This window comes from Gekko japonicus, unplaced genomic scaffold, assembly GCF_001447785.1.
Source record: "Gekko japonicus isolate JY-2015 unplaced genomic scaffold, Gekko_japonicus_V1.1 scaffold2186, whole genome shotgun sequence".
Classification (NCBI taxonomy): Eukaryota; Metazoa; Chordata; class Lepidosauria; order Squamata; family Gekkonidae; genus Gekko; species Gekko japonicus.
Window position 1 is genome coordinate 229845 of NW_015172071.1, and position 22786 is coordinate 252630.

Below are 22786 nucleotides of genomic sequence, written 5' to 3' on the forward strand. Positions count from 1 at the left end.
GTCTGGAGATAGCTTTTCTATTGGCAATTATGTACTCCATCGTCCCCTATGGCAAGCGTTCTCTCCTGTATTCCTTTAGGGTAGTCATGGATTCTCTATTGGCATTATGGATTCTCTATTGGCAATTATGTATTGCACTATCCCTTCTGGGCAAGCCTACTCTCCATTATTCTCAATGGACACTCATGTATTCCCTATGGGCAATCGCTGTCCTTAGTTTTAGTCCGTCCCCAACTTTTCATGCAGTTAAAAAGAATACTTTTGAGAGATACTAAGAGGTGGATTCCCTCCTCCGCCAGGGCGCTGCTTCCCCGCGTTCGTGGGGGCTCGGGCGCCTTCGTTGTAGTGGTGAGAGCCCCGTAAAGGTAAAGGTAAAGGTTCCCTTGCTCGAAAGCCAGTCGGATCCGACTCTAGGGTTGCGGTGCTCATCTCCGTTTCAAAGCCGAAGAGCCAGCGCTGTCCGAAGACGTTTCCGTGGTCATGTGGCCGGCATGACTAAACACCAAGGCGCACGGAACGCTGTTCCCTTCCCACCGAAGTGGTACCTATTTATCTACTTGCAATTTCTTGCTTTCAAACTGCTAGGTTGGCAGGAGCAGGAACTAGAGACGGGAGCTCACTCCGTCTTGCGGCACCCGGGTCTCGTACTGCTGTGTAAAGAAGGAGACGGGGTGTTTGTGTGGATCGAGGTGGGTCTGCATCGCAACAAGCAGTACAAAAAAGCAAGAGCTCATGAGCATCTTAAAGACAGGGTAGGAGGAGCTCTCGTGAGTCGCTGCTCGCTTTGTACATTTGCCGAAACGGGGGGTCGTTTTCAGCGGTTTTAAGGCCTCTGGCAGCTTTGCACCCACCACCCTGCATAATTGCACGCGATTTTGCTTGCTCTCGGCACGGGCACGGGCTCCAAGCAAGGGTTCGACTGTTCAGTGTTGTGTTAAGACCGACAAAGTTTTAGTCAAGGTATAAGCTTTCGTGTGCACGCACAGTGTATCTGAAGAAGTGTGCGTGCACACGAAAGCTTGCACCGTGAGTGAAAAGTGTTGGTCTTAAAGGTGCCGCTGGACTCGCACTTGGTTCTGTTATCTCCTTGGCCCCTCTTGCTGTCTATGTCCCAGGCACGGTCGTCGCTTTTATCTGGAGCAACGCAGCGTGGCTTAGAACTGCTATGATATCAGAGCTTGCAGAAAGCTCGTTTCGCGGCCTGGGGATGTAGCTCAGTGGTAGAGCGCATGCTTTGCATGTATGAGGCCCCGGGTTCAATCCCCGGCATCTCCACGGTTTTGTTTTTGGGGTTTTTTTGGTTTTTTTTAAAAAAATTAAATAAATCCTTCATTTTTATTGGTTCCGGTTGCCCAGAAATGCTCGAGTTTTTTCGTTCTGCTAAACAAAAAGCATGTCTTAGGCTACGGCAGCCGTATTAGTTGGCCAGCGCCAAAGGAAGTTCCGCTGTTTTACAAAGGTCTGGTTTGTAATTTTCCTTCTGGGGAGGCACTGCGTTTCCCTTCCGCCTGCCTGCCCGCCCGAGGACTGTCGGCTGCCCTTCACTGTCACAGGACAATCTCCTTTCTCCCCCCCACCACCACAACAGACACCCTGTGAGGTAGGTGGGGCTGAGAGAGCTCTTTTGGGAACTGCCCTTGAGAGAACAGCTCTGAGAGAACTTGTGACTGATCCAAGGTCACTCCAGCAGTTGCATGTGGAGGAGTTTGGATTCAAACCCGGTTCTTAACCACTACCCTAAACTGGCTCTCCACCTAGGGTTGCCAACTCTGGGTTAGAAAATTCCTGGAGATTTTTTGGGGGGTGGACCCTGGGCAGGGCTAGGTTTGGAGAACGAAGGGCCCTCAGCGGCACATAATGCCACTGAGACCACCTTCCAAAGCAGCCATTTTCTCCAAGGGGACTGATCTCTGTCGCCTGTAGATCAGTTCTCATTCCAGGAGATCTCCAGCCACCATTCCAGGAGATCCCTAGCCAACCCTAGCTCTACTCAGGGCCTCTGTATCAATTCTGATCTGCCTGGCATCCACAAGAGGATCTGCCTGGCATTCACAAGAGGATCGCAACATCTATTTCTCTCCCCCTGCCCTAAGATCCTAACATCTGGAGATGTTTGCACCCTTGTGGTCTCTCTTGATTGGTCCTGAGGGAAGGTGGCTTTTAGTTACTGTAGACCAGTCTGCTTCAGAAGCGTTTTGTCTTTTCCATGACTGCCGGCAGGTCCCTTCATCTGGAACGTCCGGCGTGTTTTGAAGAATACTCTGGTGACCTCTCATTCACACAGGCCCTTCAGCGACCTGCCTTGGGTTATTTAATAGGGCCCATCCGGTCACGGGACCCTGCGTCGGTACAGCTTCGAACCAGCCAGACAGGTTTTGCTGGGCTTGTCCCTTTGGCCGCTCACTGTTTCTCTCCTGGAATTTCCTGTGCGGCACATGCCAAAAAACAGAAAAGAGGGAAAACAGCATGGCTTTCTCAGCCAAGCAGATTAGAGGAAACAGCCTGGCCACAAACAACAGGATCAGAAAGTGCCTGTCTCAGCAAAGCGAGGTGGAAAGAGGGGCTGGACCGCTCCAGGCAGGGTTGCTGGGTCCCCTCCCTCCCCCCCCCACCGGCTACTGGCAGGGATGTGGTTGCCAAATCCAGGTTGGGAAACTCCTGGAGATTTGAGGATGGCGCCTGGGGAGGACAGGGACCTCAGCGGGGGACAATGCCATAAAATCCACCCTCCAAAGCATCAATTTTCTCCAGGGGAACTGATCTCTGTAGTCTGGAGATGAGCTGTAATTCTTGAGGATCCCCAGGTCCCACCTGGAGCCTGGCATCCCTAGATTGCAGGGGAGACATAACACTTTTGAAGGCTCCCCAAGTTTGTTTTTTTAATAAATCCCCTCAAACAGAGAAATAGCACTTCTATAATAATATAAACATTAAAAGGGCCAGCTGCTATCTGTGCCTTGCTAGGGTTGCCAACCTACAGGTGGGGACTGGAGATCTTCAGGAATTGCAGCTCCTTTTCAGGTGACAGAGGGGGGGGGGGGGGGGGGATGGCTACGTTGGAGGGTGGACCCTGCCATCACACCCCTACCAAGGCTCCCTCCCCAGATTCCACCCCCAAATCATACAGCAACAAACAGTACAGCACACAGTAGGAAATAGTAAAGAACAGAAGACAACTGTGAGCTGAATTTCCCACAAAAATATATATACAAAAGAAGACTTCAACAAAGTGAAATGCATATAAAGTCTGGAATGAATCTATTCATATAATCCCTCATAGGGAAATACAGAAGCCAACAAGATCCATGATAGGAAAATACAGAGTCCAAAGTATAAATGTACAAGATAAATATCCAACACTTTCCTAGGAACTCTCAGTCTGGGGCAAGTGACGCTCTGTATTCCTGGTGCTTGGGGGGCGGGGCAACAGTGGGAGGGGCTTCTAGTGTCCTGGCCCCACTGGTGGACCTCCTGATGGCACCTGGTATTTTTGGCCACTGTGTGACAGAGTGTTGGACTAGATGGGCCATTGGCCTGACCCAGCCTTGGCTTCTCTTATGTTCTGATGTTCTTAGGTAATTTTCAGTGTTTCAGACTTCTGGTCCTTCCTCAGGGACAAAGAACAACTATTGGGAGTCTCATTCCATTTCCTTATAGGATAATGCTATTCTGTTTCCTCAACATTGGGCAAGGTCTCCTAAGTTCTAGTCAGCACCTCTAAAGGCTGCTTCTACGCAACAGGACCAAAACAGGAGGCGTGTTTAGGACAGGACACTTGGAGGCCATCTTGGGTGGGGGAAATTGGTTGTCGTCTGAGGCTGCAGGAATGGCGTCCCTTCATATACCTCTTTTGAATGCTGAAGTTCAAAACAACTCCCTGCGCATCAAACTAGCGCATCAAAGGCCAAGTTTCTAGTCTATTCCTTATGCTAATTTTCTTTTGCGTTTCTGATACAGGGCAGGAAATAATGCGATACTACCTGAACCGTACAAAATGGACCACTTTGTTCAGCTGCTGGTGTGGACCAGGCCTGAGATGGCCGAATTTAAGTGAGATGCAGACAAGCGAATAAAAAATGCGCCCATGCAGAGGTTGCATGCACCCTTGCGTCTCATGTAAACTTGTTCTTGTGCTGTGGTTTTGATGGCTTGTTTTCAAACTGTGGTTTTAACTATTTCAGTTGTACTGTTTTACCTGTGAGAGGTCTTGAGCAGATCTTTGGAGAGGCAGCATGTGAATTTTCTAAACAGATAAACTGAAGTCTTAGTCTGGCCTGGAGGAAAAGACCTCCTGTCCCTTTAATAAAGGTTTAATGTGTGGAAATGGGCAGCTGACGCTTTTGGTGGCATGGTTTTGACACTTCTGGTGGCGTAAAAGCACCTGGTAAATAAGCCGCTATTAAAAGTACAGGACTTTTTTTGTGTGTGTCCAGGGAGCTGGAAAACCTACGAGGAGTTTTTCCCTCATCTCCATTTCACCCTCACCACAACCCTGTAAGGTAAAAGGTGGAAGATTTATATATTCTGAAGAGAACCCATTTTTGTCATTTTCTCAGCTGAGGTCTAGATATGGTTCGTCACCTTCTGTGGAATGGCAGTACTTGCAACATCTGTTGATATCCAAATTTGGCCCTGTGGTGTTAAGTCTCTCAGAATCCCCTTTGCTCCTGGAAATTCTAATCAAATTAAGGCAGGAAACCAGACCTACAATACTTATTTATAAATATTTGATGTTGAGTAACAAATATGATGTACAGATCCTTAAAAATGAATGGAATAAAACCACCCCTGTTTTGCCAAAGCAATGAGATAGGGCCTTAAAGTCTATACCTACTGTCTCTATGGATCTTCAGTTGAGACTTACTCACCAAAATGTATGTACTGGACACCACGGCGACTTTTTAGCAAAGGACTGAGTAAAGTACAGGATGCATCCCTTACACATAGGTTTTGGGCATATCCAGTCATCCGGTCTTTCTGGGAAGAAGTTACCATTCATATCAATTTTGTATCGGAACATTCATTGATTTTTGAGGATTTCTTATGTACTTTTAAACTATCTGCCCATTTCTTGGAGGCTAACCAATGGTCAGCAAAAATGGATCCTCCATGCCTTGATTACAGATAAAAGACTCATATTATGACACTAGAAAGATAAAAGCCCACCTCTGGTGAATCAATGGATCAAGGACCTTAGAACCCTGTCAACGTTTGAACACATGACATATAGACAGCAAATGCGTATAGACTTGTTTTTAGATATTTGGGAATCATTTATAGAAATTTATGTGTAGATTTGCCACCACAGTTGTTATAATTTTGTATTTACGTGTTGTTGTTTTTAAAAAAACTTATTTAGTTGTTGGGTTTTAAGCTCTTTCACTTTGTTCTTTTTTTCTATTTCTTTTTTCAAAAGAAATTTTAAAAAACCATAACAACCCAAAGGTACATTAAGCTGAGAGAGGCACAGGAGGGCAAGAAGGCTTATGGCTATGTGGGGTTTTGAATGCGGCTGCCTTGACTTACATGGGATTGTCCTGAAAGAACGAATGTGTTGGTTTTCTATGATACAAGGTATAGGCACCATCTTTTAAAACCAGAGTTATTTTTTTTTAAAAAGGGGGGAAATTTGTCTGTTTGGAGGAAAATAACTGAAATTTAGAGGTGAACTACCTAGGGTTGCCAGCAGACCTGGAGAAAAAAAATGCTCTGGGCCTTTAATAGAAGTTCACAAGGTTGTTCTTTACCTCCATGCCATAAAAGACTTCAGGTGCCCATTCTCACCTATTAAGCCTCTATTAAAGGGACAGGACATTGTTCTCCAGGTCTGTCGGCCACCTGAAGGAGGCTCCTTGGATGGAGGGCAGGATAAATATGTAATAAATAGTGTACTGAAGTGAGACATTATCAACATAGAAGATCTGGATTGGGGAGAGCCTGGTGGCTCAAATGCTGCGTCAGCCCATGAAGTTCACATGGGTGGCCGGACCTCAGTCAGTTTCTCTCAGCCTAGCCTACCTCACAGGATTATTGTGTAGTTAAAACAAAGGACAGGAGAACCACAGATTCTTTGGAGAAAATCTGGGGTTAAAATATAAGAGGCAGATTGTGGTGTTTTGGTTTAAAGCAGCAATCTCTGGCTTTGTCCATCTTTTTGTTTGAGCAATCCAGCTGTGTTGTGTCTTACGTAGAGGGCCTACTCAGAGCCAGCAAGATAAATTCAAGGGTGTTGCTGTGTGCATCTTTGCCTCAAAGTCAGAGGTCATTTCGGGGGGGATCGCGGGGGATCGCAGTTCCCCCGGGTGAGGTACGGGGGCGGGGCACATGACGAAGCCCCGCCCCCTGCTTCCGGCCACCCCACTTCCGGCCCTCATTCAGCCAGGAGGAGGCAGGAGAAGAGGGAGGGTAAGTTGCTTCCTCCCTGCCTCTCCCCACCCCTGCCTGCCTGGGGCCAGGGAGGGCCTTGGCGGGGCTTCCTTGCACTCCCGCTGGCCTTGCAGGTCCACCGCCAGGCCCCTCATGGGGCTCAGCAATGGAGCTGCAAGGCCGGCGGTGGCGGCCGGGACCGTTGGGGGCGGGGTGTGTGGCCTTATGACACACTTCCGGTGATGTCAGGGGGTGTGGCCTTATGGCACACTTCCGGTGATGTCAGGGGGTGTGGCATATGCTAATGAGTTATGCTAATGAGTTATGCTAATTAGTTCTCCTAGCTCCTTTTCTACGAAACGACCCCTGCTCAAAGTGGTACCCACCAGGGCCAGTTCAAGGCTTTTGAGGGCCCTAAGCAGACAGTTCCTAGGGCCCCCTCCCCTCCTCTGCCCACCGCTGAGCCCTCATGCCCTTCCACCCACCTGCGTGCCTCTCACCCGCCTGTGTCTCCTTCCTCCGTCTGCTCACCAGCCCTTCCACCATCCATGCTCATAGCTGCCTTCAGACCTTCCCCCAGTGGTATCGGGCAGTGCGTGCAGCAGTGAGCATAGGTGGTCAGCAAGGGGTATGGGCAGGGGTCATTTCCTGCAGGAGCACACAGGAGCGGAGCTCCGGCGGTAAAGAGCCCAGGGGGTGGGCACATGCGACAAGCCCCACCCCCTGCTCCCAGCAGCCCTCAGTCAGAGCAAGAAGCAGCCAGGTAAGTTGCAGAGCTCCCCCCGGTCCAAAACAGTCCAGTGGCACCTTTAAGACCAGGTTTTATTCAGGTACAAGCTCTCCCTCCCCTGCGAGGAAGTGCTCCCCCCCCCCCCCAATAGCTAGCAATCCAAAACAGTCTGGTGGAGTCTGAGCGGTGGGTGTTGCCTTCTGACACACTTCTGGTGATGTCAGGGGGTGTGGCATATGCAAATAAGTTATGCTAATGAGTTAGGTTAATGAGCTCCTGCACCTCTTTTTCTACGAAATGACCCCTGGGTATGGGTGCCAGGTCTGGGTTGGAAAATACCTGGAGACTTTGGGGATGTGAAAAGTATGCACACGGAGAGTGATTTCAGCTAAGCATACTTTTATTAGTCTGGAACAAGACACCTCGGCCGGCTCACAGGCCGGCTTATATTCCTACTGAAACCCACCACCAAAACACACCCACCCACTCCTGATAGGCTATTTACAGTGACCGAGAGAACTATTGGCCTCACGGCCTTTCATTGGGCCTGGCTAGGATCCTACTGGCCCATTGTCTTTTGGCATGAAGTTTGAGGTGTTTGTGCCTGAGCAAGTCCAGGCATGCCCGGCCCTGTCAGGGCTCCATACACTACAGGATGGATCCTGGAGAGGGCGGGGTTTGGAGAGGGGCGGGGCCTCAGCTTGGTAGGATGCCATAAAGTCCACCCGTCAAAGCAGCCATTTTCTCCAGGGGGGCTGAATTATGTCGGCTGGAGATCAGTGGCAAAAGCGGGAGATCCCCAGGCCCCACCTGGAGGCTGGCAACCCTAGCAAGGGGTACCCGCAGCAGTGGGCGCTGCCAGAAACTGTGATGCCCCCTAGCAGCTGCGCCAACAGAGGGTATTGGTGACACCAGCTCTGCCTTCAACACTAGCCCCCCCAAAAAAACCCACTGGTGGCCACCCTCACGTGACCCCATTTATTGCAGCAGGAGCATTAATTGACCTGAGCACAGTTTTGTGGCGGGTCCAGTTATGTGCCTGCTGTGTGCTTAATCTGCTTGGCTATCAATTAATTAGAGCCTTTATAACCCCTCCAAACGTGTCACAGGACTCTGGCTTGTTTTAGCCAGATGATCCCCCTGAAGATAAATCCCCCTGAATTCAGTGGGGCTTCCTCACTAGCTGAAGACTTATCATGAGTTTGGCTTCGAACATGTTCTCTAGCTGTGTTTTTGTGCTCACAATCAAGGAGATGGGAAGGGGGAGTCATGGGCTCTTTTTCTGGTGTTTGTGAGATTATAATTGTGGGGGTAAAGGAAGAACCAGATAAATGCTTAAACTAAGTGGCAGTTATAGTTCTATGCAGCTTTCCTCCTAAACGTGTCCCTCATAGATACAAAAGCAGGGTAGTTTGTTTGTTTTCTTCTTTTCCTCAGAGAGGTGGTTAAAAAAACTTTATTGTCATACATTTTTATTATACTAGTTTGATGTTTGATTGTATTTATTGTACTTCTGAAAATATTGTACTCTACATTTGATGACCTCATTATTTGTTGTATCAGACGGTATCTTTACCTGATAATTGTTAAATTGAATAAAAAACTTTAAATATGAAAAAAAACTTTATGATACTCGTATTTATGTATCGACATTTCCAGAAACCATTCCATATTAATACCGATCCAGTCCGGGTATTCCTCCCAGTTCATCCTCCCTTCCACCATTTCAACCGTCAATTAGATCGCGAGCGCCCCGAGTGATTTTATCCTTCCGCGTCCCCCTCAGTATAGAAGGGGGCGTGGCGTTCTGCTTTTCTTTACCATGCTATTGGCGGCAGCCAACCGGGCGCGCGCGCGCACGGAGCAATGTAGTTCTCTCGGTCTTGGCGCCACCGATTTGGCGGAGTGATCTTGGCGAGCGAGGCCTATATAAGAGACCGACGTGGAGGTTGTCGCAGATAGAACAGGCTGTCTGTTGTCGCGTTTAATCCTCTCTTTATCCAGGATCTCCTCAGGCTGTGCGGTAAGTTGTGATAATTATACTGGGCTTGGTTCTTTTGAAGGAATGTGTCTGTTCTGTTATTGAGACAGACATTTAATAGATATGGGGGAGACTTGAGGGAGGCCGGTCCGTAGAGAGAAAAAAGGGCTTTCTGGGTGAGGGGAAAAGGGGAAGGCGAGTCAGTGAAATAAAGTCTGTGGTCTAGCGAGAGAAAACTGGGTTTTTCTGTGGGAAGGGGAAGAGGAAGCCGAGTCACTCGGTAAAACCCGCGTTAGGAAGGGGCGATGGGCCGTGTTTGTACCGCGAGCTAAAATGGCGGACGCGGCCGTAGGGAAGAAAGACGCGGAGGCTGTTTGTGCGCCTGCGCTGGTGACGTAGCCGGCCTTTGTGGCGTCACGTGGGCTGGAGGGCGCGCGCGCAGCTTGAGATCCTCGCTCCCTTCACTCCCCGAAGGGGGAGGCGCTTGACGGCCTAAAGGGAATGAGGAAGCGAAGTTAAGTTGTTTGTCTCCATGGGGTGTTTGCCTGATCCTGGATTGTTCTGATTGGCCTGGCTCCTGTTGGAACAGACTCGTTTAACCTATGTCATGTCTCTCCCCTTCCCGTTTTTTAAAAATCAGAGAAGATGCAGATCTTTGTGAAGACCCTGACTGGCAAGACCATTACCCTGGAGGTGGAGCCCAGTGACACCATTGAGAATGTGAAGGCCAAGATTCAAGACAAAGAGGGCATCCCCCCTGACCAGCAGAGGCTGATCTTTGCTGGCAAGCAGCTGGAGGACGGCCGCACCCTCTCTGACTACAACATCCAGAAGGAATCCACCCTGCATCTGGTGCTGCGCCTGAGGGGAGGCATGCAGATCTTTGTAAAGACCCTGACAGGCAAGACCATAACCCTGGAGGTGGAGCCCAGTGACACCATTGAGAATGTGAAGGCCAAGATTCAAGACAAAGAGGGCATCCCCCCTGACCAGCAGAGGCTGATCTTTGCTGGCAAGCAGCTGGAGGACGGCCGCACCCTCTCTGACTACAACATCCAGAAGGAATCCACCCTGCATCTGGTGCTGCGCCTGAGGGGAGGCATGCAGATCTTTGTAAAGACCCTGACAGGCAAGACCATAACCCTGGAGGTGGAGCCCAGTGACACCATTGAGAATGTGAAGGCCAAGATTCAAGACAAAGAGGGCATCCCCCCTGACCAGCAGAGGCTGATCTTTGCTGGCAAGCAGCTGGAGGACGGCCGCACCCTCTCTGACTACAACATCCAGAAGGAATCCACCCTGCATCTGGTGCTGCGCCTGAGGGGAGGCATGCAGATCTTTGTAAAGACCCTGACAGGCAAGACCATAACCCTGGAGGTGGAGCCCAGTGACACCATTGAGAATGTGAAGGCCAAGATTCAAGACAAAGAGGGCATCCCCCCTGACCAGCAGAGGCTGATCTTTGCTGGCAAGCAGCTGGAGGACGGCCGCACCCTCTCTGACTACAACATCCAGAAGGAATCCACCCTGCATCTGGTGCTGCGCCTGAGGGGAGGCATGCAGATCTTTGTAAAGACCCTGACAGGCAAGACCATAACCCTGGAGGTGGAGCCCAGTGACACCATTGAGAATGTGAAGGCCAAGATTCAAGACAAAGAGGGCATCCCCCCTGACCAGCAGAGGCTGATCTTTGCTGGCAAGCAGCTGGAGGACGGCCGCACCCTCTCTGACTACAACATCCAGAAGGAATCCACCCTGCATCTGGTGCTGCGCCTGAGGGGAGGCATGCAGATCTTTGTAAAGACCCTGACAGGCAAGACCATAACCCTGGAGGTGGAGCCCAGTGACACCATTGAGAATGTGAAGGCCAAGATTCAAGACAAAGAGGGCATCCCCCCTGACCAGCAGAGGCTGATCTTTGCTGGCAAGCAGCTGGAGGACGGCCGCACCCTCTCTGACTACAACATCCAGAAGGAATCCACCCTGCATCTGGTGCTGCGCCTGAGGGGAGGCATGCAGATCTTTGTAAAGACCCTGACAGGCAAGACCATAACCCTGGAGGTGGAGCCCAGTGACACCATTGAGAATGTGAAGGCCAAGATTCAAGACAAAGAGGGCATCCCCCCTGACCAGCAGAGGCTGATCTTTGCTGGCAAGCAGCTGGAGGACGGCCGCACCCTCTCTGACTACAACATCCAGAAGGAATCCACCCTGCATCTGGTGCTGCGCCTGAGGGGAGGCATGCAGATCTTTGTAAAGACCCTGACAGGCAAGACCATAACCCTGGAGGTGGAGCCCAGTGACACCATTGAGAATGTGAAGGCCAAGATTCAAGACAAAGAGGGCATCCCCCCTGACCAGCAGAGGCTGATCTTTGCTGGCAAGCAGCTGGAGGACGGCCGCACCCTCTCTGACTACAACATCCAGAAGGAATCCACCCTGCATCTGGTGCTGCGCCTGAGGGGAGGCATGCAGATCTTTGTAAAGACCCTGACAGGCAAGACCATAACCCTGGAGGTGGAGCCCAGTGACACCATTGAGAATGTGAAGGCCAAGATTCAAGACAAAGAGGGCATCCCCCCTGACCAGCAGAGGCTGATCTTTGCTGGCAAGCAGCTGGAGGACGGCCGCACCCTCTCTGACTACAACATCCAGAAGGAATCCACCCTGCATCTGGTGCTGCGCCTGAGGGGAGGCATGCAGATCTTTGTAAAGACCCTGACAGGCAAGACCATAACCCTGGAGGTGGAGCCCAGTGACACCATTGAGAATGTGAAGGCCAAGATTCAAGACAAAGAGGGCATCCCCCCTGACCAGCAGAGGCTGATCTTTGCTGGCAAGCAGCTGGAGGACGGCCGCACCCTCTCTGACTACAACATCCAGAAGGAATCCACCCTGCATCTGGTGCTGCGTCTCAGGGGTGGTTAATTAATTTGCTTTTGCTTCCCTCCACTTAGGTGAAACTTCACTGCACTTTATTTCAATAAAGGTCCATTGCATCGTAAAATGTGTGTCTTCCTTTCAACTTAGTTGGTGTAGCATTATGTGTTATTGGTATGGGTAATAAAAGTAATCTGTACGAAAAGCCGCAGCAACCAGTTTCTAGTTGGACCAAAGTACTGGAAACATTGGGGAGGATGAGTTGCTGTGGCTTGTGGAAGCTATATTTTAAAGGGGTACCAAACCAGTTAACTACTTAGCCTTATTGTAGAGCTAAGTTGTGTCTGAAATAATTCAACTCATGCTTGTAGTGAAAATTAAAAGTGTCTGAGCAGTTTGAGTTCATCCCAACAGTCAAAACATGGGAATCCTAATAATGCAGTGTTCACATTTTCCTGACCATCTTAAGTAAAACTTGAGTTGTCAATCTATAGCTGGACTTTTGATATACGGTTGACCGTGCTGCGACACTTCACATCCTAGTGGCTAGTACAGGTGGAAAACAATTGGGAGTCAAAAGCTACTCATTATTATGATTGGTGGAGGGAAGTCAGTCATGGAATTAACTCACAACCATCAGGAGTTGCTTTCTGTACACGCTTAAAGTACATGGTGGCTGTGTGGTTTGTAGGAACTGTATTAATGTATAGGCCTTTCAGCAAGATTATCCCACAAGACCTGGATCAAATGGCAGTGAGAAATTTATGGAGGGGTAGGATAAAAATGTGATGGATGAAGCCTGCAGTTCCTGAAGAGCTGCAATCAAGCACTTGTTAACTATCGTGCAAGGAAGTAAAGATTTCTTAGGGACTGCAGTTAGCTTCTAAAGGGGTAGGCAAAGCAAAGCCAGCTCCCCTGTAATATAAAGCTGGGCAAATTTGATGTACTTGCTGCACTAAGGGTGAAGGAGGATAAGGTTGAAGAGTTGGATTTATACCCAACCTTTTACTCAGAGTCTCAAGAGCGGCTTACAAGTCCGTCCGTCCGTCCCGTCCCCCCCCACTCTGAGGTAGGTGTGGCTGAGAGCCAAGATCACCCAGCTGGCTGCATGTGGAAGACTGGGGGATCAAACCTGATTCTCCAAATTTGAGTCCACAGCTCTTAACCACTACACCAAACTGGCCCCGGGGTTAGTCTCTGAATCAGTGTAGGGCAAGGACGAATTGCCAAAGGAATGGGTGGAAGTTTGGTGGTAAGTTGAACCTTAACCCAGTGGCGTCCAGTCTCTGGTCATACTTGGATGGTCAGCAAGTGCTTCACAGGAATTAATGTCAAAGGTACCTTTAGCCATGTATGTCAACTCAGAGAAGTTAAAGCCATTTTCTCTAAATACACCCAAAGGCACATGTGAAAGACCAGAAAGGATTGGGGGTGATGCCCAGTACTGGAAAAATACCTCCAAAGAAAAGAGGGATTCTGGTTTCAGTGTATTTGTTGTCCCTCACCTAACCAGCAGAGGTCATGTTTTGAAAGGCATCCTGAGAGTGTCTGACTCCTGCCATGGAGTTCTGCTTTGGAACAGGCAGGCTGCAGCATTGCCCTGTCAAGGCATGCAGGGGGTTTTTTTCTGTGCTTGCCAGGGGCTAGTACCTTGTAGACTATACAGCTCTGCTTCACGGGGGATTGTAGGGAGTTTGAAGCACTGGAAGAGAGAAGAGTTGGTTTTTTACACCCTGCTGTTCACTACCTTAAGGGGTCTCCCACAGGGGTTTACAATCGCCTTCCCTTCCTCTCCCCACCACAGACACCCTGTGAGGTAGGTAGGAATGAGCTCAGAGAGAACTGGGAGTGGCCCAAGGTCACCCAGTTAGCTTCATGTGGAGGAGGTGGGGAATCCTGATTCTCCAGATTAGAGTCTACCGCACTTAACTATTACACCATGCTGGCTTTCCCTACTTAAAAATAGATGGCCACACGAAGCTGCTTTGGACTGCATTATACCCTCTGTCTATCCAAGTCATCTTGTGTACCCTGCTTGGCTGGGCGGGGGCCTGCAAAGCACATACTCTGCCACTGAGCAACAAGTTGTGACGAAGCAGCTAAAGTATCTTCTAGGATGTTTATGAAAGTCTGAGATGGCACTGAGGACTGCTAAGAAAGGGTTCTACGCGACCCATTGCGTCTGCAAGCTCTTGCCGGGCCCAATTGTTAGTAGGACTATTCGGTCGTGACTCGTGAACCACTTTGCTGCAAGGCAACCAAAACAGTAGGGAATTGGCTATTGGCTGTGAGGCATTTGCGAGCTATTTCACAGATAAAGTTCTGTCACTCCGACAGGATCTCCCGGCCACAATTGATACCGTAAGGCAACCGGAAGCCCCATGTCCATCTTCAGGTTTAGTGCTGGACCACTTCAGCCGACTCCTAGGAGGAGGTGGACAAGATCCCCTGACCGCTGTGAAGCCTACCACTTGCCTCCTTGACCAATGCCCATCCTGGCTGCTTGAAGCCTGCGAGGACGGTATTTGGCACCCCCTGGGAGAAATTACCAACTTGTCCCTTTCTTCTGGGCCATTCCTAGCAGGATTGAAGGAGGCGGTGCCACAGCCACTCTTTAAAAAACCATCACTGGACCAGTGTTCCCTCTAAGCTGTTGGGTCTTGTGAGCAAAAATTCTACTTTGTGAGCTACTGACATTAGAGTTGTGAGTGAGCAATTTGGCCAGTGCATCAATGAGTTTGCTCTGGAGCCATCATTCCTGAGCTGAGACAAAAGTGTGTGAGCCAGAGGCTAAAAAACAGTGAGCTAACTCACACTAACTCAGCTTAGAGGGAACACTGCACTGGACCCTGCGGTCCCAGCCAACTACCACTCAAGTCTTAAATCTATTGTTTCTGGGCAAGGTAGTTGAGAGGGCGGTAGCTGAGCAGTTTCAGGCTTTCTTGGACAACCCATCCGTCCTCCCATGTTCACAAATTGCTTAATAGGTAAAATATTTGGCAATTTGCTGTTGTGAACTGATAGTGTGAACGTTGGCTCTCGTACGGCTCAATGCAAACAGTAAATCCTTCAAGGTGCTGCTGTGCGAACTGGTTGTGCCGCAGGCTGTTTATATTTTGCAACCAAGCTGTTTCTATCAAGGGTGTTTCTGCATCAGCAAGCTTGGGATAACCCACAACCTTCTTCCCACACACGGCAGCATCGCAGTCAAGCGCTGCAGTTCCTGGCAAGTCCTTGATGCTCAGCCATGAAACAGGCAAGTACGTACAGCTATTCCCTGCAGTTAGCTGCAGGGAAGATGGCTGTGCATGTTCCTTACTGCCAATAATGTGGAGTTTGCAGCAAAAAATAATTAAGTGTGAACGTTTTCCGATTTGACTACTTAAATGTTATTAGAATATGCTGAGTATGAGCACTGAGGGTTCTCCAAGCTTCTGAAGCTAGATGGACAGGACAGTACTGAAGATGGAAAGAGGTCCAGATGTCTTCATGGCTAGGAAGAAGGGGGAAAGACACTCTTTGCCAAAAACAGGGAGAGAGAACATACCAGCCTTTTGATGTGTTAACATGCCCGGCCCCAGGGACATCCAACTTGACTAGGGCGGGGCCTTTTCAGCCCTGGCCCCCACCTGCTGGAATGAGCTCCCGTATGAGATCGGGGCCCTGTGGGATTTCTTACAATTTCGCAGGGCCTGTAAGACGGAGCTCTCCCACCGAGCTTTCGGTTGAGATGGTGAACGTCCCCTCCGTCTGGCTGGCCTGGATTCTTAATTCCGTCTTAATCGCTAAGCTATCTGATATCTGATCAGCATTTACATGGCATTTTAGGATTTGTGTTATTTTATACTGTTGTTTCTAAGTGCTTTTTAATTGTATTATATATTTATATTGTTGGAACCCTCCCTGAGACGGCTTGTGGGGAGGGTGGAATATAAACACTAGATAGACAGACAGACAGACGATAAGGAAATCCAAGATGGAAGAAAGATCCAGATAGATAGGCGCAGGTTTGGCACCCAGAACACACGTGGGGGTGGGGATCTGAAAAGGGGAGCTGTTCCTTTGTTTGGGGCGTCTTTCTGGGCTCCCTTCTTCGCTCGGAACACTTGAGTGTGTGTTTTGCCAGGAAGGATGCCACAGGAGGTAAATCCAGCCACAAAACGGCTGCCGCAGTTTTCTGTGCACCCAGTGCAAGCAACCTTGTGTTGAGGTGGCAGCTGCTGCTAAAGCAACTTTAAAAAAAAAATCTGCACAGCCCATCATATCTCCAACGGCCCAGGTGAAACCTTGCTGGGCAAAAGAAGAAGAATAGCCTGGATTTGTACCCCACCCTTCACTTGGAGTCTTCACAGCAGCTTACAAACTCCTTTCCCTCCCTCTCCCCACAACAGACACCCTGGGAGGTAGGTGGGGCTGAGAGAGCTCTTGAGAGGACAGCTCTGACAGAACTATGGCTTGCCCAGGGCCATCCAGCAGCTGCAAGTGGAGGAGTGGGGAATCAAACCCGGTTCTCCCAGATTAGAGAACTCCAAAGCCCCACCGGGTTCCACTCACTTTCTAAAAACACTCAGGTGCCAGTAAAGGTATCGGCAGGCACAATGGCGCCTACAGGCATCATGTTTGGAGGCCCCTGGCCGAGATCCTGACCTTCGCAATTCCCTGAGCTTGTGCCTTGTAGAAATAAAGTCTTGTTTAACTTGAGGGAGTCCGCCCAAGTCCTTACCCACCTGCCTGGCTCCTTGGCACCCTACTGAGCGATACTCCTGCGAGGTTGCCTTTGGGCAACCATGTGAGAAGGAGGTGGTGGCCGTGACTGGAAAGAGGGGGGCAAAATAGCGGCTAGTCTTGTCCACAATGGGACAAGAAACGCCTTCGCACCTCACATTTAGCCCGTCTAACATAACTGATTTGCAGAACAACAGTCCTGACAACTATAAACTGACGATAAACGTGGGGTGGAAATCTTCCACAGAAAACGAGAACATCAGAAAATACTGAATTTAGGAAGGCTTCCTGCCCCACATCACTGCTTATGGCTATGCGTGTGCAATTCTGGTCACCACACCTCAGAAAGGATATTATAGCTTTGGGAAAAGTGCAGAAAAAGGCAACTAGAATGATGGAAGGGTTGGAACACTTTCCCAATGAAGAAAGGCTAAAATGCTTGGGGCTCTTTAGCCTGGAGAAACGACGGCTGAGGGGTGACATGATCGAGGTGTATAAGATTATGCATGAGATAGAGCAGGTACAGAAAGAAGTCCTTTTCTCCCTTTCTCACAATACAAGAACTAGAGGGCACTCAATGAAATTACTGAGCAGTCGGGTTAGAACGGATAAGAGGAAGTCCTTCTTCACCCAAAGAACGATTAACGCATGGAATTCACTGCTCCAGGAGGTGGTGGCGGCTACAAGCATAGACGGCTTCAAGAGGGAATCGGATAAACATATGGAGCAGAGGTCCATCAGTGGCTATTAGCCACAAGGTATAGAGACTCTCAGGCTGGGGCAAGGGATGCTCTGTTTTCTTGGTGCTTGGGGGGGGGGGAACAGTGGGAGGGCTTCTAGTGTCCCGGCCCCACTGCTGGACCTCCTGATGGCCCCTGGTATTTTTGGCCACTGTGTGACACAGAGTGTTGGACTGATCCAACGTTGGCTTCTCTCATCTTCTGAGTCCAGAGTCAGAAAATGCTATATCAGAGGGTCAAGCCCTAGTCTGAACAAATATACATGTGGAGCAGAGGTCCATCGGTGGCTCTTAGCCACAAGGTATAGATAGGAACTCTCGGTCTGGGGCAAGTGATGCTCTGTCTTCTTGGTGCTTGGGGGGGGGGGCAACAGTGGGAGGGCTCCTAGTGTCCTGGCCCCACTGCTGGACCTCCTGAGGGCATCTGGTATTTTTGGCCACTGTGTGACACAGAGTGTTGGACTGGAGGGGCCATTGGTCTGACCCAGCATTGGTTTCTCTCATGTTCTTATGTGATATCTCTCCCGTCAATCTTGTCATTCATCTGCCTAGTTGTGTGCCATGTTGAGCTCCTTAATGGCTTCAGATGATCTTAAAACGAACAATGTCAGGAGCCCAGGATGTGATTGGAAAGCGTGTGACGGAGCAGCTCTGCTGAAGCTACTTGTGGCTGGGACTGGCTCTGGCCTGGTTGGGAGACTTTCAGCTGAAGATGCCTTAAATTTAGTCTGACGTTAAAGATAAAGGTCTCCCGTGCTCGAAAGCCAGTCGAGTCCGACTCTAGGGTTGCAGTGCTCATCTCCGTTTCAAAGCCGAAGAGCCAGCGCTGTCCGAAGACGCTTCCGTGGTCATGTGGCCGGCATGACTAAACACTAAGGCGCCACGGAACGCAGTTACCTTCCCACCACTTGCAATTTCTTGCTTTCGAACGGCTCGGTTGGCAGGAGCTGGAACGAGAGACGGGAGCTCACTCCGTCATGCGGCAACGCGGGTCTCGAACTGCTGAACTACTGACCTTCCACAGCCTGCAGTTCAGCGTCTTAACCACTTGAGCCACCGCAGCTCATCGCAGTCTGACATTAGGTCTGTGCTTAAGCCAGTACTGACTATTCTGGGGGTGATGTTAAGAGGGGAGCAAGAGAAAGGTCTTCCCCAGCACCTGTGACCTGAAACTGGAGCTTGAACCTGGGTGTTTTTCAGTGGATGCCCTACCACTGAGCCGTGGCCCCCAATCTTCTGAATGTTCCCTTGGGCTCAAGAGAGAAAGAGGACTTAGTGCAGTCTTGGGGTGTATCAACCGAGGGATAACATCCAAATTCCAAGATGTTATAATCCTGCTGTACACCGCATTGGTCAGGCCACACTTGGAGTATTGTGTGTCGTTCTGGAGGCCTCACTACAAAAAGGATGTGGATAGAAAGGAGCAGGTGCAGAGGAGAGCGACGAGATCGGAGGCCTGGAGACCAAGCCCTGTGAGGACAGGCTGAGGGACTTGGGAATGTTTAGTCTGGAGAAGGGGAGGTTGAGGGGGGACATGACGGCTCTCTTGAAGTATATGAAGGGCTGTCACTTCGAGGAGGGCAGGGAGCTGTTCCTGTTGGCAGCAGAGGAGAGGACTCACATTAATGGATTTAAAATACAGGTTGAAAGGTACCAGCTGGATATTAGGGGAAATTTTTGACAGTAAGAGTTGTTCAAAAGTGGAATCGGCTACCTAGGGAGGTGTTGAGCTCCCCCTCACTGGTAGTCTTCAAGCCGCGGCTGTACAAACACTTGTCAGGGATGCTCTAGGCCAGGGGTGTCAAACATGTGGCCCAGGGGCCGGATGAGGCCCCCGGAGGGCTTGTATCAGGCCCGCAGTGGAACTGGCTGTCTTTGGCCTCTTCTTCCAGTTCTGCTGCTGCTGCGTCATCGTAGGCTTGCAGCTTACAGATACACACCTGAACAGCATACTCAGGATAGCAGCGGCGTAGACATTTTGATGCAATAATTCAGAGCAAGAGGTGGCAGTTCTCAGACACTGTTAAATAAACAAAACATTGCAAGAGTGCTAATGTTTTAAGCATGTTTTTATTTAAAGTAAAAAAAAACACCTTTGTGTTTTTGTGTCCTTTATAAAGCTTATATCTCCGCTGCCTGGCATTACATTTTATGACGTGGCCCGGCCCAACAAGGTCTCATTTATGTCAGATCCAGCCCTCATAACAAATGAGTTCGACACCCCTGCTCTAGGCTGATCCTGCATGGAGCAGGAAGGTTGGATTAGGTAGCCTGTACAGTCCCTTCCAACTCTATGATTCCGATCTATGACCACAAATTTCTTCTCTGGCAAATGCCTCCTCTGCATAATAGGATGGTATAAGCTCCTTGGGAAGCTTCAACTGGTATACAAGCCACACACACACACACCAATTCTATGCAGACATAAATTCAATATTTAGCAGTCTCTGGTTTAAAGTGAGCTCTGGCCTTGTTGTTTCAGCTTAAGTGCCCCCTGTATTAATTAGCATCTTGTTCCATCTCACTTGTGTATTTATTGGAGGGTTTAGTCAGACTTAAAACTGCACTTGAAGCAGAGGGACCAGCCACCCGGCAGAGAAGAAGAGGAGATTGGATTTATACCCCGCCCTTCTCTAAGGAGTCTCGGAGTGGCTTACAATCCCCTTCCCCTCTCCTCCCAACAACAGACACCCTGTGAGGTATGTGAGGCTGAGAGATCTCTCTCGAGAACTGCTCTTGAGAGAACAGCTCTGAAAGAACTTGTGACTGACCCAAGGTAACACCAGCTGCTGCAGAGTGGGGAATCGAACCCAGTCCTCCCAGACTGGAGTCCACGCTCTTAACCACTACACCAAACTCAGCATCTGAAGGAATACACTGTGCTTGTCATGTCAGCAACACAATTTGGCAGGGAACGCCCTTCCCCGTGCATAGAGAATGCAGGTGAATACACGGCAATCAGTACAAAGTCCTTCCAACACTATCAATGCAACATGTCAGGCCAGAAAGCATTTTACAGCTGCCAAAGGTATCTGTAGTCTTGAGATATTTCCTTATTATATTCTTATTAATTTGTTGCAAGAATTCCAAGGTTAATAATTGTTTACCAGGGACATGTGTTTATCGTGCTTATCAGAAGAAATCTGAAAAGCTATCAGCCACCTAAGCTAATTTATATTATCATGCAACAAAGTTTACTGGCCAGTGATAAGAGAGGCTATTGATAACAAGCAGGGCCACGAAGGAGTAGTCTTGGCAGGGTGCAGCCAATCGCTGGCCCCTTTTGGAACAGGGAGCAATGGACAGAATCCAGCCTGTGCTTTATCAGCTGTAACCACTGCTAATGTTCTGCAGGTGGAATGGATGGAAGTGGTGTTTAACCTCCCAAGACCTTTTGCGGTATGAGAGCCACAAAGCTGGGAGACATAAGCCTTTGCCCCCAACTGTGGTCATCACAAGCTTGTTCTTGGCTTTCAGGGGAAGAATCTTTGCAGGGGCAAATAAGGTTATCCACAGGCTGGGGGGGGGGGCAGTTAGTGCTTTTCATGTCTAGGTTAAAAAAATCCCATTGAGCCTCTATTAAAGGGGAAGAGGCCTTTTCTCCTCCGGACTGCCAGCCCTACCGAGAAGGCATTCTGGAGATGTGAGCAGTGACTCACGCAGGGGTCATTTCGTAAAAAAAGAGGTGCAGGAGGTCATTAGCATAGCTTATTTGCATATGCCACACCCCCTGACATCTACCCTACAATAAGCATGAAAATACAGAGCAAGTTTTGTTGTTCAGTCACACAGTCGAGTCCGACTCTTCGCGACCCCATGGACCAGATCATGCCAGGCCTTCCGGTCTTCCGCCATCCTCTGACGTTTGCTCATCTTCATGTTCGTTGCATCTATGACACTGTCTAACCATCTCATCCTTTGCCGTCCCCGTCTTCTTTGACCTTCAATTGAAGATCAAGTTAGTATTGCTATTTATTTTTGTGATAGTTGCTGTACAAAGCCTCCTGGGTTCAGCTTTTTAAAGTCCAGTTTTCTTAGAAGGGCAAATTAGCAGTGACCTTTGCCAGAGGCCATTTCATAGAAAAAGAGGTGCAGGAGCTCATTAGCATAACTTATTTGTGTATGCCACATCCCCTGACATCACCAGAAGTGTGTCAGAAGGCAACACCCACCGCTCAGGCTCCACTGGACTCTTTTGGATTGCTAGCTATTGGGGGGGGGGAACGTGCAGATCTGTCCTTGCAGAGGAGGGAGAGCTTCTACCTGAATAAAACTTGGTCTTAAAGGTGCCACTGGACTGTTTTGGAATGGGGGGAGGAGCTCTACAACTTACCTGGCTGCTTCTTGCTCTGACTGAGGGCTGTTGGGAACAGGGGGTGGGGCTTGTTGCGTGTGCCCGCCCCCTGGGCTTTTTACTGCCGGAGCTCCTCTCCTGTGCACTCCTGCAGGAAATGACCCCTGGACTCGCGAAAGCTCATACCCTACTGGTTGCAATTAAATTTGAAAGAGTTTTTGGCTGAACATTAGGAAGAACTTCCTGACAGAGCAGTTCCTCAGTGGAACAGGCTTCCTCAGAAGGTGGTGGGCTCTCCTGCTTTGGAGGTTTTGAAACAGAGGCTAGACGCCATCTGACAGCAATGCTGAGTCTGTGAACTTAGGCCATGAGAGGGAGGGCAGGAAGGGTTGACTCAGTGCTTAGTTCTCGTGGCCCTTTCTTACACACCCAGGGAAATGCCGATCAACAATTTGGGGTCAGGAAGCAATTGTTCTCCAAGACAGTTTGGCCAGGGATCCTGGAGGTTTTTTGTGCCATCTTCTGGGTGTGGTACAGTGGTCGGTGTGGAGGGGGAGGTATTTGTCAATTTCCTGCATTGTGCATGGGGTTGGACTAGATGACCTTGGAGGAACGGGAGACCCCCAGTGAAACTCAGAAAAGCACCATGTCTCCTCTGCAGGACTCAATGTGAACAGAAAAAAACACCATATGCTCAACAACATTAACAACACTGTGTGGAAACGCCCGCGTGATCGCTTTCCTCCCTTCAAAACAAGACGAGAATTGGCTGACCCATAATCATTTCCCTACCTTTTTTAAGCCATTCCAGGTATCCACCATATGGACTTTGGAAATGTCATCAACGCCTGTGTTCACTGTGAACCGCCCGGAATGACTGTTGTTGAACTGGAGAGGGTGAGAAGGGGGAAAAGGGGTTTTGGTGAGGCATCCTGTGACTTCAGAAGGTCAGACCAGGACCAAGAGGTTGAAATTAACTTTGGAGAGTTCTCAGCTGAACATCAGGAAGAACGTCCTGATAGTTAGAGCTGTTCCTCAGTGGAAGAGGCTTCCTTGGGAGAGGTGGTGGCC

The 22786-nt window shown here is 49.5% G+C and overlaps 1 protein-coding gene and 1 non-coding gene across 2 annotated transcripts; both read left to right on the top strand.

The window, feature by feature from the left end:
• Positions 1-1203: 1203 nt before the first annotated feature.
• Positions 1204-1275, top strand: TRNAA-UGC. The gene has a single exon. It is a non-coding gene; the product is annotated as a tRNA-Ala (tRNA).
• A 7747-nt stretch (positions 1276-9022) lies between these two features.
• Positions 9023-12075, top strand: UBC (ubiquitin C). The gene is made up of 2 exons (XM_015420856.1): positions 9023-9119; positions 9718-12075. The coding sequence occupies exon 2, from the start codon at positions 9723-9725 to the stop codon at positions 12003-12005; it is 2283 nt and encodes a 760-aa protein (XP_015276342.1). The 5' UTR covers positions 9023-9119; positions 9718-9722; the 3' UTR covers positions 12006-12075.
• Positions 12076-22786: the final 10711 nt, after the last annotated feature.